At 33.1% G+C, this 13,436-nt stretch overlaps 2 protein-coding genes across 3 annotated transcripts; one reads left to right on the forward strand and one right to left on the reverse strand.

Moving 5' to 3' along the window:
* The first annotated feature begins 2,708 nt into the window (after positions 1-2,708).
* On the forward strand, positions 2,709-5,387 carry LOC123921903 (probable WRKY transcription factor 40). 2 transcript variants are annotated; one of them, XM_045974617.1, is made up of 5 exons: positions 2,709-3,042; positions 3,159-3,221; positions 3,792-4,130; positions 4,370-4,486; positions 4,799-5,387. In XM_045974617.1, exons 1-5 carry the CDS (start codon positions 2,968-2,970, stop codon positions 5,147-5,149), a joined length of 945 nt encoding a protein of 314 aa, XP_045830573.1. In that variant the 5' UTR covers positions 2,709-2,967; the 3' UTR covers positions 5,150-5,387. The 2 variants fall into 2 exon arrangements, with proteins under 2 accessions (XP_045830573.1, XP_045830574.1); XM_045974618.1 differs by having other exon boundaries at positions 2,812-3,042; positions 3,156-3,221.
* A 1,074-nt stretch (positions 5,388-6,461) lies between these two features.
* Positions 6,462-10,766, reverse strand: LOC123924360 (probable GMP synthase [glutamine-hydrolyzing]). The gene is made up of 5 exons (XM_045977221.1): positions 9,895-10,766; positions 8,084-8,141; positions 7,903-7,986; positions 7,560-7,701; positions 6,462-7,209 (listed from the first exon to the last, which is right to left on the reverse strand). Exons 1-5 carry the CDS (start codon positions 10,337-10,339, stop codon positions 6,835-6,837), a joined length of 1,104 nt encoding a protein of 367 aa, XP_045833177.1. The 5' UTR covers positions 10,340-10,766; the 3' UTR covers positions 6,462-6,834.
* Between the last annotated feature and the right edge of the window lie 2,670 nt (positions 10,767-13,436).

Here is a 13,436-nt window from a genome sequence, read left to right on the forward strand (position 1 = left end):
ATGTACCAAAAAAAAAAAAGAGGGACTTTTTCTTTTTTTAGATTATACAAAGAGGGACTCTTTCTTTCCTTTTTTAATGACAAAATCAATCATTTTAAATATATTTAGAGAACTAGGAGATCCAGGAGCAACAAACTACTAATTTAATAATTTTTCATTTATATTTGATCAATGTATTCAATGTTGGTTTTTCATGATCTAGTGAAAATTAGTAGTATTAATAAGAGATATATTTGGAAAAAATGTAATAATTATTGTATCTATAAATTTGTAGAGAGTCTTATATTTAGGATAAACATTTTTTTTGTAAAAGATTCTTATAATTAAGGACGGAAGGAGTATAAAAGATTTAATTTTCAATGATGCGAGACAACTTGGTCATTCTATTAATTTATGGGTCTGGTAGGGATGACAATGAGTAGGGTATGGGTAGGGTATTATAATACCCATCCCCATACCCGTGGATTGAAAAAATACCCGTACTCATCTCCATACCCGCGTGGGTAGCAACTTTTGCCCCCGTCCCCATACCATATGGGTACCTAGATACCCATATATACCTATTACCCGCATTTTTACTAAAAATAAATTGATCAATTATAAAATATCATATAATTTTAATAGAATTAAAAAATAAATTAAAGATTTTAATATTGACTAATGAAAATTATAAACAAAATTATTACTAACCTTATGTTAAAGTTCATATTTATGTTAAATATTCATATTATTTTTATATTATGTTATACATAAACATTTTTATTAAAAATATGTAATAGTTTAGTAGAGTTGTATTGTTTTAAATTGATTTACATATATTATAATATACTAATATAAATAAAATAAATAAATATATATTATGCGGGTATGAGGCGGGGTGGGTACTAAGGTACCCGTACCCCACCCATACCCGTTCATTTTTGCAGGTAATTACCCATATCCGTGTCTGTAGCCAAAATGCGGGTTTTTACCCTACCCGCTGTGGGTAATTTTTGCGGGTACCCTCTGGGTATGAGTCAAATTGTCATCCTTAAGGTCTTGCTAACATGTCATAAAGGACAGATGTTAAGATGTCCTAATGACATACTTCCTCCGTCCCAAAATATAAGCAAAAAGTGGTCAACCAAAATGAATGTATCTGGACTAAATTTTTAATCAAATACATCCACTTTGGTTGACCACTTTTTGCTTATATTTTGGGACGGAGAGAGTATGTTAAGAATCCAAAAGTAGAAACATTTTCTTAAATTTCGTGTAATTAATTTGTGATCAAATTTAAATTTAGTAGCTAATAAATCATCCATCAAAATAAATAAGTGAAAATTTTTAGAGTTCAAAGATCAAACTTTAACTCATAGGTATATAATAATATATAATTTTACTAATAGAACTAATATCATTGAAACAGTCTATATATACTCCCTTCGATCTTATTTATAAGCAAAAACTTTTTAGATTCATTGAAACATCAATGTATCTAGCTTAAATATAGGTTAGATACATTGATTTTTCAATGAATCTAAAAAGTTTTTGCTTATAAATAAGATAGGAGAGAGTTCATACATAAATAAAAAAACAAATATTAAAATATGTACTGTATGTACAAATTTCCCAGTCTTGTAAGGTGGGACGTGGGTCCAGTCCAATTAAGTCAAAAAGTCCTCACTATATATAGTTGTTGTTCTATTAATACTTCTATTTGCTTTTTATAAATAATCATTTGATTTATTGGCTTAGAGCTGTGATTTGACTTTGAAATTTGATTTCTATCATTTTGTTGTATGATCAAGAATCCACCACCACCACCGTCGTCACCAATATTCCTCTTATAGTATTTTATTATACTACTTTTTACTTATAATAAATAAAAAAATAATACCGTCACGTTCTTCTTATCTACTCGTTTGGTATTAAAAATAATAAATAATTATAAGTGTTGTTAACTTTTTTTTTTATGGCCTATAATTGTTGTTAACTTATTAATTATCTACTTAATACGTACAATGTTTAAACTTCATTAACTAGGTCATTCAAATTTACTTTTTTAGTTGAGTTAAGTAGTCTAATGATTAAATTTACAAACTCAAGTGATCAATCGTTAATTAGTTCAGTGGTGATTGAAGTTAAATTTAGTATGAAGAATCACAGTTCGATTTCTTGCAACTGCGATGGAAACCATTTGATACTAGAACTAACATTGAACCAGATTATGTGGTCCAGTGAAAGCTATATACTGGTGGTGAAAACCAATAAATTACAAACCGAAGTGAAAAAAAAATGAAAAATCTCAAGTCTGAACCCGACTCTATCAACGTTTTGGTAGCTACCAATTAAATTTCACTTAAAATATTTAACTTCTTATTTGAATACAATTTGTGATGAATAACTCTCATGTATATTTGATCACATGTCATATATATTGAAACATACAAAATTATGATTAATATACCAATAATAAATTGATCTAACTAGTAAATATTTTGATTCCTTTAAATATGTGATCAAAAATTCGATTCTAACTCATGCAGACGTTCACCTAAAGCTCACCAATAGGGCAAATAGCTTTTTAAAGATAGTAAAAGTATGATGATCCTCTAGACAATCTTATTCAAAAACTCACAACCAAACACTCTTTGTCACAAGACATGTTCGTGTATGACAACTCTTGAATTAATAAATAAGCAAGTGGGATATACATTTCCCACATGTGTCTCTTTCCACTCACTTTCCTTCTTCAACTTGAGTTTCTCAACTGCTAGCTAGCTATTATCTTTTATTATATACACACATCTATTATATATATGCTTTTATCTTAGTTCATGCATTCATTCTAATATCTTAAGCCACTTCTCTTATCTCTCTAATATTCATTTGTGTGTTTTGCTTCATACAATTCTAAAGGATATATATATATATAGATAACTATTTTTGGTTTTAAGCAACAAATTTTGGATTTATTTGATAATCATGGATTGTTCATCATATATCAACACTTCCTTGGATCTTAACATTATTCCTTATAGAAATCATGAAGAAGTTCAAGTGAGTATAAAAGTTTGAATAATTCTATATTGTATTATTCTTGAATGCATTTTTAGAAACTAGCTCTTGTTTGAAATTATTGGCTCACAATATTTTCATTGTTTGTTGATTTTTAGAAGAAGGAGGTGGAAAGCAACTTTTTCTCCTTGGGGATGACCAAGTTTTCTGTGAAAGATGAGGTTAGTTTTGTTTAGTTTAACCAACTTTTGAATTAGGCCTCTTAAGATAAGGAACTTAGTTAAGCTCATATCATATAAGTGCTTATAGGATTGTTTGGATTGACATGTATGAACTTGCTTTTTAGCATAAATACTTATGAAACTATTTGAGAGAATTTATGGAAACGACTTAAGACATGTGTGCATGTTATTTTTTGTTTATTTCAATATGCTCTTTAGGATAACTAATGAAAATAGATTATAGCATATTATTTTTATCTTTTGTAATATAAATAGCTTATACACATAAGCAATTATATAATAAAGGTTTATGTTATAGGTTCTTTATCCAAACAGTTTTCTCACATTAGCTATAAGATATTTTTATAAGCTAGCTATAAGAGCTTATGAAAGTAAGCTGAAAACAACTTTTGGACTTGTCATAAGTTGTTTCATTAGTTCTTCTAAGTCTCACAAGTTATTTATATCGGTAGATAAACTCAAATAAGTCAACTCAAACCAAACATACTCTTAATCATTTGATGCTGTTTGAAAATGATTCTAACATATGATATTAATTCCAATTTTCAGTCCATTGATGAATTGGAGGAGGAACTGAAAAGGGTGACTGCAGAAAACAAGAAATTGGTGGAAATGCTTTCAGTGGTTTGTGAGAATTACAACACTTTGAGAAGTCATTTGATGGAATATATGAAGAGAAATCCTGAGAAGGAACTTAGTGCATCATCAAAGAAAAGAAAATCTGAAAGCAGCAACAATAACAATAGTAACTTGATCGGAATTAACAACGGAAACTCCGAGAGTAGCTCAACCGACGAAGAATTGTGTAAGAAACCAAGGGAGGAAGAAAATCTTAAAGCCAAAATTTCACGAGCTTATGTTAGGACTGAAGCATCTGATACAGGCCTCGTAAGATACTTAGCATTCATTCAATCTTCAATTTGGATTCTATGCGGCAATATAATATATCATAGACTCAAAAACAATGTTTTAAAACCGAATGAAATATTGAACTGGCGAGACTTCTGAGTCATGGTTCAACTGGTTGAACAGTTTGGTTTAGTTTAGTTTTCAAAACATTGCTAGAAAATACTAAAATGTGTATGAGTGTTGGAGTTTGACATGTTTTTATCTTTTTGTGCATTCAGATTGTGAAGGATGGATATCATTGGAGGAAATATGGACAAAAAGTGACAAGAGATAATCCTTGTCCAAGAGCTTATTTCAAATGCTCTTTTGCTCCAAGTTGTCCAGTCAAAAAGAAGGTAAACCTAAGTTCTAACTTTGAATTAAGTGTGTTTGCTTTTAGGTCGTATCAAAACTGATTTTGTCTCCTGTCAAACGTAACTTTAGTGAAAATACACGTGATTTATTCCTAGTACACAAATTTGATAAATAGTATCGTTTGCGTTGAATTGAAAAATTTACACTACTTTTCGTATAAAAATGTGTATTCAAAGTAAAACTAACGAAACATAAACTACTTTTCAATTCGATTACATTTATCAAATGAGCATTCAAACACGAAATAAGAAGTTTTAGCTCATGTTTGGTTATTTATTTATTTATTTATTCAGGTGCAAAGAAGTGTCGACGATCAATCTATGCTTGTTGCTACTTATGAAGGAGAGCACAATCATCCTCAACCTCCTCAAATGGAGTCAACATCTGGCTCTGCCCGTAGCGTTAGCCTCAATTCGGTACCAACTTCAGCGTCACTCAGCTCATCAGCGCCAAAAGTTGTTACACTTGACTTAACAAATTCTAAGAGTAGTACTAAAGATTCAAAGATTATTGAACCAAAAAAAGAGTCACCCAAGGTAACAAAGAATTTGGTGGAACAAATGGCTACTTCTTTGACAACTGATCCTAATTTTAGAGCAGCACTTGTTGCAGCCATATCAGGAAGATTAGTGCATAATAATTAAGAGAATTTTTTAGCTAACTTAGTTTCAACTATTAAAGTATATTCCATATAATGGATCAATTTTTTTTAGAGCATAGAATCTCTATGTAAATACAACATAGAAGATTGAGATATATATTTATCAATTTGATCATTTATGTGGAAATAAAGTTCCACTGAGGATGATAGCTGTTGCAAAAATTCTATGCATGAAAAATGAAATTTTCATTTCTCAATATGTAGTACATAGTTTCATGTTACTTAAGTGTTTGTTTGGTTTCACATTTGCACATTGTTTAATTTATGACTACGAAGATAGCAACAAGTATCACCAAAAAGAAGAAAGCTACAAATTTATATACTGTAGATTTAACATGCATTTGCATTATTTATATGTAAAACAAACACGTTTTTAAGACTCAGATCTTTTTATTATAAAAAATAAATATTTTATAAGTACAACCTTTTTTTTTTCTTCTAAAAATATATATAATAAGTTATATGAACTTTTTTATAAACTAAAATAAATGGTACAAATTTTTAAATGGCACAAATCAGATAGGAGTAAAAAAGTACTAACAGGTATTGTAATCCTAAGGTACTTACTATTAAACCAAAAGTTTAAGAGACAGTACCTAAACCTTGATGACCAGGTAGGTAATACTTGGTCATAGTTGGTGGTGAGACTTGAGCAAAGCTAGCAAGCAATGTGCCAGAGTGAATAAAAAGCCTCAAGGGAAAGAGAGGTCTGATTTGGTCCCCCCCACCCTATCATAGGGTAGTTGAAATTCAACAACTATGTATTCTGCAACATATTTTTCACTCCCTGCATTCCGAAATTGGATCTGGTGCAGTCACTTTTCCATGCAGTCATTTTATAGCCGTTCGATCGTAATCGGACGGCTTAAACAAATGCAGTCAATAAATAAGTTTTTAAATCATAACCGTCTGATCTTGATCAGACGGCTATAGATGGCCTGAATGCATGACTGCACCAAAAAAGTGACTGCACGGAATCCGGGTCCCTGCATTCCAAATTAACAGTTGTTTAAAATTTCTTCACAAATATTTAGAAAAACAATAAATTGACTAATAGACGCGGTAGTTTTACTAAATTAAATGTATTTATTAATAAACGCATGCTTAATAATGTCTTTGGTTGATAAAAAGTTGCAATAAAAACTACTACATGTATCATATATGATTATTGACAGAAAAATCAGTATATATATATAACGATGTATTGGAACGACAAAGCAACCCTTAATTTGGAACGTTTCACTTTTGCTAAAACGACTAATAATTTGGAACTGAAGGATTAATACACAGGAACATGCAAAATTACAAAAGGTCAATCTGCTTTTCAATACAACTTACTGCCTTCCCGGCTGTTTCATTCAATCATATCTGTATGGATTTTGTACACAACACAAGTACACAACCTACCCAACTTCCCTAACAACTAGTAGATTAACAACAATATGACCATTTAACCAAAGCCATTGTGTGACTAAGTGGAGGGACCCTGATTCCCGGTTGACGAAATTTCCTACAGTCACGGTAGACAATATATCTAAACCGTTTGATAGAGACCAAACAGCTTCACATCGTGACTTTGACAAATCAGAAACTCGGAATCTCAACTAGACATTTTTTTATGAACGGTTGAGATCATCGAGTGAACACTGATTGCAGGGAATCCGTTTCCTAAGAGGAGAAGCTCAACTTGTTCACAGCAAGCAACAGACCGACATTGGTTGAATCCTCACTTGACTTCTCTTTGACCTTAGAGTTGAGGGAGCTGCTTTCTTTGACTTCTGCTTCTGCATTGGAGAAGATACACTCCTTGAATCTGAAGCAACTGATAAGGTGGTCATTTGTTAGCCCAGCCACTTGCATGAAAGTGTAGATTACGGTTGGTCCCACGCTCCTGAATCCTCTCTTTAAGAGGTCTTTACTTATGACTTCTGCTTTTGGAGATTTGGCAGGTACCTGGCGCGGGTATCGGAATTGGCTGACTATAGGCTTATTGTTCACAAAGTTCCAAATGTAATTGTCAATGGAACCAAACTCTTCTATTACCTGCATTGCAATGAGAAAAAATGTAGATAAAGACAATAAAAAACCTTGATGTTTGAATATTGTAGACTAGACTAGGAATATTACACCAACGACCCATCTCTTAAAACAAGTTGAATTGAGAATTTATGCATTTTCAACCTAGTCTTCATTTTATAAAACATATGTGGGTCAGGAAGCGTTTATACCATTCTTCTCACAAAATTTTCCATGGTAGGTAGCAGATAAGTTTGAAAATTAACACTCTAGTGTCATTCACTTCAGCAAGAACCTTTTGATTCAGAAAGCGAAAGATTGTGACTTTTACACATGCTATACAAAAGACTAGACAATTATGATGTCGGAGTATTTACCTTACACATCTGACGTGCATTTTCAATTATGGATCGCAGCCTGAGCTCTGACAGCAATGAGCTGGCAGGACTTCCTGGTGCAAATATCTTCTTCTCATTCATTCTTGAAACAGCACATGGATCGAAATCCAAAAATACTTCCCTGTGTTCATGGATACATCACAGCCATTAATTTGAAGCAAAAGTTTAATTGCATTTTCTACATGCAACATCATCTAAATCCATCAAAAGAAACATAGAAAAGCACATTAAAGGAAATATAATGAGCAACCTTTTCTGATTTGTGAATGTAAAACACCAAACATATAATTATAGTAATATATCGCAGAAAATATATCAGTACCGAAATAACTGCCGTTTTCTGAGAATGGTTGGCCAAGAGAGTTCTGCCAAGGCTCCAGAGAAGCTGAGCAACTCAAACAGTTTCCTGCACAAAAAGAAAATCCCCGCATTGAGACACAGTTACAACCTGGAAGCTGAGAGAAAACAGAAGATTCTGCCAACACCATAACAAAACCACATACTTGTCATCGTGAACAGGAACTCCCCACTCTTCATCGTGAAAAGCAATGTAACATGATTCTGAAACAAATGAGAACAAATTAGGAAAAAAAAAGAAATTTGCAATTATAGTGTTACAGGTTATATTCAATCGTATTCCCTAGATTATGTTTAATATTAATGAATTTTTTATGTTTAAGAAAATTTGTGGGATCTTACGATCCTTGTTACGATCCTACGATCTACGATCTTTCTAAACCCCAACGATCTTTAGTGGGATCTCGATCCTGACAACCATGCTAAAGAGGGAGCAATTAAGGCAAGGAGGAGAACCCTTGCATGCGAAGCACAAACATGACAATGAAAAGCAACAAGACATGGAATACATCAAACACTAAATATTGTAGCCATAGGACTTGGGTCTGGTGTGTACTGCCCACACATATCAATGAAAAATATTCATTCATAATAATATACAATCATATAAAAGGGTGGCTTGGTGCATGAGGCTCCCACCACACCAAGTGGAATTTGGGGAGGGTAGATGCATGCAGCCTTACCCCCACAAGCGGAAAGCTGTTTCCAAGATTAGAATCTGTAACCTACAAGTCACAAGGCAGCCTACTATTGCACTAAGGATTGCCCTCGTCCCACCAAGTGGAATCTAGGAGGGCAGACATACACAGTCGTACACCCTCAAGGGAAAAGGCTGTTTCAAGGACTTAAACTTGTTTGTAGGGTTCAATTCACAAGCATCTAAGATCTAACCAAGGCTCGTCCTCTTACCACCAAGTGGGATCTGGGAGGGTAGATGAACACTGCCTTATCCCCGCAAGCAGAAAGTCTGTTTCTATGGTTTGAACCTGTAACCTCCAAGTCACATGTCAGTGACCTTACCATTTGTTGCAACAAGGCTCGCCTTTCCACCAAGTAGGATCTGATAGGCTAGATATTTACTACCTTACCCCTGCAGGCAGAAAGGCTATTTCCAGGATTTGAATTTTTAACCTCCAAGTCAAAGCAGCAACTTACTTACCGTTGCTCCAAGGCTAGCCTGCTTTCATGCATATATATATATATATATATATATATATATATATATATATATATGTGTGTGTGTGTGTGTGTGTGTGTGTGTGTGTGTGTGTGTGTGTGTGTGTGTGTGTGTGTGTGTGTGCGCAAGTATACCATTTTCTTTTACAAAATTTAATGTCCATGGCGTGTCCTGTGGTTTGTTAGACATATGTTGTCAAAGTGACATAATATTATCTGTCAACTTACATACAGACACAGTCACACAGCACCATAATGGTATGTACTGTGTTCATGCTTTATAGTTTGCATGTCATCTATTAAACATCGAAGGAGTGAAACAAAACCCCCCTCATTTAATCTTGGCTCCCTCCAATATTGGCGGATTTGAAGAAGAGAGAATACAATTTTATAAAATCATAAATACATCGAGTACGATATTCTTATATTAAATGTTATAATTATAAGGGTATAAACTATATAACATTTTTCCATTATTTAAATCTCTCTCCTTCTCATAAACCAAACAATATAAGGGCTATTAATTATTTCCCTTATACTCTTCCCAGCTCCTCTCATCCAAACTGAATATCTCCCCTCCCCTCCCTCCCATGTCCTATTTGAACCAAACAAAATCCTCATAAACACCAAGCTTAATAGCCTTCCCACAAATTTCTCATTTTCTACATTGCAGTTAACTACAAGTTACAACCTTACAATTACATTAAAGCTAAAACCAAAAGTACCAATATCACAAAACACAATATTCTAAGCTAATTAGGATTAGAAGGAATGAAAATACCTGTATTTGGTGTAACCCATGCACACCTTTTCTTGCCCTCCAAGCCATCAGCTGAATCCACCTCAACAGGAACAGCCATAGCATCAATGTTCACCTTCTCAATCTTCAAACCAACTTGCTTCTTCCTCACACGCCTCGCCACCTTCCCACTCGACGATGCACCACTGCTGTAAGTTGAAGAATCCGTCGAAGAAGCATCCGATGAACAGGAAACATTCATCGACAGGTTTTTCACTCCTGCCAGTTGATGTTGATCCCTCCGCTTCGAAATCGCCGGAGTAACCAACACACATTGTGAGTTCATAACCACCTCCAAATTCTTCTTCTCCGTTTCCAGCAACGGTTTCTTCACCGTCTTAACAGGAGGAGCCTTGTTCCCGGTAGGAATGGAATCAGAATCTCCAACAGTCACATTCATGGATCGAACTCTCGGTGGACCCGACATTGCAAAACCCTAGATTCTAGAATCTTAATCTGAAAATCTCTTTAGAAGTTCAATGCCGAATACCCAATTCAAAATTTCACGTTTTCAGAGATGGAATTGAAGTAAAAGATGATAAAGAAATGATTTTTTGTTGAAATAGAAATTGGGGTTGGTTTGAAAATTTGAATTTTATGGAGTAGTGGGATTTGAACACAAAACCCTAGAAAGAGAAAAGGTTTCTTTTTTGGACAGCATTGAATTGAAATGAGATAAATTGAGGTAAAATTGTTTGTTTTTTTAGTGAGTGAGTGAAAAAAGTAGAAGCTTTGAATTGCTATGATTGTGGAAATGGGAATGAGAGTGTGTAACTGTGTATGAGTGAGTGATGAGAAAGTAGCAGAGAAAGAGTGAGAAAGTGAAAGGTAAAGAATTTTTTATTTTTGGAAATGGGATTTTGGTGAAGAAAGCAACGAATCAAAAGGAGCTGAGTAAGAGAGAGAAAGGAAGTTTATGATTGGCCAATCAGGAAGTGAAACGTATGAAAGAGAAATTAGAGTAACATTTTTTTTTTTTGACTAAATAAAGGTATTGATTCATTCAAATTAATAAGAGTATATACAAAAACAAAAATGATGAATATGCGAAAAACTTACGGCATTCGTGTTAATAGCATAAAACGGCATATTGCATAAGCCTACATAGTTGATTATATTGAAGTTTCCGGAATAAATTGCATAAGACGGCATATTGCATAAGACTACATAGTTGGCACAAAAGTCATTGATTGTTACACTAAATCAACCTTGATCCTTCAACCTGAAACAAATGAACATCGTACCAAGATAGGATAACAATACTCCGCACTAAGACAGGATAACAATACTCCGCACTAAAACGGGCAAATCAAAACAAAGAATGATGAAATCACAAAAACAAACAAAAAATATACTAAATATATATGTGGAAATCACACTTATTTAATTAAAATAGAAAGAAAAACGATTTGGAGGGGTGATTTTAGCCATAAAGGAGGAGGAAAAATTATGATGATAGAAACATTGTCAAAAAATTTGTTTATATATTACGGTAACACTTTTGTAGAAAGTTGTTACTGTATTTTGATTAAAGTTAAGGATTCCGATCATAGTTTTAAGAACTCGGACCGGTGATCGACCCGGTCAACTGGTCAAGGTATTGGGTCACTAGGTTACAGGTTGGATTAGTGGGTCTCAGATCACATAATTATTAACCAGGTATATAAAATTTTAAAAAAAATATTTGTGACTTAAATTTTAATACAAAACTAGTTTAAAGACTCGTGCATTCGCACAGGTCTGTTAATTTTTATTTGATATCTAAGTTTGTCATTATATTAACAAAACGAAAATACACAGCAGTTATGATAGCAAAATGAAAACAAAATCTGGACTCAAAGGCAAGAATCATATGATTTCATGCTTTATAAATAAATAAAAAATCATAGAGCAATCGCAATATCAAAATAAAAACGAAAACATGGTCACCTATTTTGTTTGTATCGTCTGGCAAAGTGAGGGCAAAGATACTTTGGGATTGCAGACAGCGCAAGGCGAGCAACCATGAGAGAAGGGGAGCCCAAGACCTTCAACAACAAACATAAATTCAGTTTAAAGGTGCAAGCAACTACAACTACAACCTAGGAAGCACCGACACCTCTATGATTAGGCGTGTCGCGGTGTCCGACACGTGTCGGTGTCCGACACTATATGACACTCGTCTGACACGTGTCGGATAGCTCATATCGGTGTCGGAAAAAATTCAATTTTTTCTTTAGTTTGACACTCCTTTGATCGGTGTCCGACACCTGTAAGACACTCGGTTGACACGTGTCAGACAAGTGTCCCAAAAAATAATTATTTTTTATTTGCTTATACTCTCTTTAAGCACATATTAGACATATCTACTAGAGTTAAAGATGTGTAGAAACAACAATATTGATTAATGAGGGATTGAAAACATTACATTTTGATTATGATATTTAGTTTTTTCGATCGTAGATGGATAAATAAAGGTAAAATACTATCATATCTTGTTTTAAAACTTTTTTTTAAAAATAACTTGCTCAAAATAGATTTACATGTATATATTTTGATTTTCAATTTATATGTTTTATAAATATGTAGCGGTGTCGGTGTCCTATATTTTTTACATTAGCGGTGTCGTGATGTCCGTGTCCGTGTCGTGTCACGGTGTCCGTGTCGGAGTCCGTGCTTCATAGACTGCAACCAACACAACTTGAGACACTAACACTTTAACTTAAAGACGTGTCCACTAATTGACACGTATTGGTGTCTAACACCGACACAGCAATAACAACAACACATATCGACTTATTTGAACTTGGGCCCATTTGAATCGACTTATTTGAACTTGGGCCCCTTTGGATTTGACTTATTTTTGAGCTTGTGAAAATAACTTATGCAAAAAAATAAACTTTTATATTAATTTATAAGTTTTTACTAACAAAAATTGTTTCTCTATAAGTTATTTTCTCATAAACTACCTTGAAAAAGTTATAATAATACATAAAAACTTATTTATTTACATAAGTTGTTTTGCATAAGCTCAAAAATAAGCCAATCCAAATGGGCGCCTTATCTATCGTCATAAGCACTTGTGAGACTGTTTGGAAGAACTTATGAAAATAATTTATGACATGTTCATACGTTTTCTAAAATAGCTAAAAAAGTTTATATCTTATAAAACATAATTTAACTTTATTTTAGGTTTTCCTATAAAAGTGATAGTGCTTAAAGTATAAGTTGAAAATCAAATTATTATCCAAAAAGGGCCATAATTTTATTACATTACTTATATTTTCTCAGATTTTGTGTCGATGTGTAACCAAAAAAAAGATTTTGTGTCGATGTGAATGTATGTTTGTGTTTGTGTCGTACTTCATAGGTATTGAATAATAATATGAAAGAGTTGAAATAGGAAAATCAATAGTAGTATTACTTACAGGGTGATCATGAGAAATAGAAGTCTCAAGTGTTGATAAAAATTATGTTTCAAAGTTTTTTTTTTTAAAAAGTAAAAATATTGACCACATTACTAGCATGTTTTAATATTGTCTCAA

This window comes from Trifolium pratense, linkage group LG4 (genome assembly GCF_020283565.1).
Source record: "Trifolium pratense cultivar HEN17-A07 linkage group LG4, ARS_RC_1.1, whole genome shotgun sequence".
NCBI lineage: Eukaryota > Viridiplantae > Streptophyta > Magnoliopsida > Fabales > Fabaceae > Trifolium > Trifolium pratense.

Bases quoted from the DNA above. Each gene is read 5' to 3' on its own strand.
- LOC123921903 (XM_045974617.1), top strand. From the start codon at position 2,968: ATGGATTGTTCATCATATATCAACACTTCCTTGGATCTTAACATTATT. The intron at 3,043-3,158 runs GTGAGTATAAAA...GTTGATTTTTAG, and splicing joins GAAATCATGAAGAAGTTCAA to AAGAAGGAGGTGGAAAGCAA. The intron at 4,487-4,798 runs GTAAACCTAAGT...TTATTTATTCAG, and splicing joins GTTGTCCAGTCAAAAAGAAG to GTGCAAAGAAGTGTCGACGA.
- LOC123924360 (XM_045977221.1), bottom strand. From the start codon at position 10,339: ATGTCGGGTCCACCGAGAGTTCGATCCATGAATGTGACTGTTGGAGAT. The intron at 7,987-8,083 runs GTATGTGGTTTT...CTTTTTGTGCAG, and splicing joins GTTCCTGTTCACGATGACAA to GAAACTGTTTGAGTTGCTCA. The intron at 7,210-7,559 runs GTAAATACTCCG...ATTGCAATGCAG, and splicing joins ATGCACGTCAGATGTGTAAG to GTAATAGAAGAGTTTGGTTC.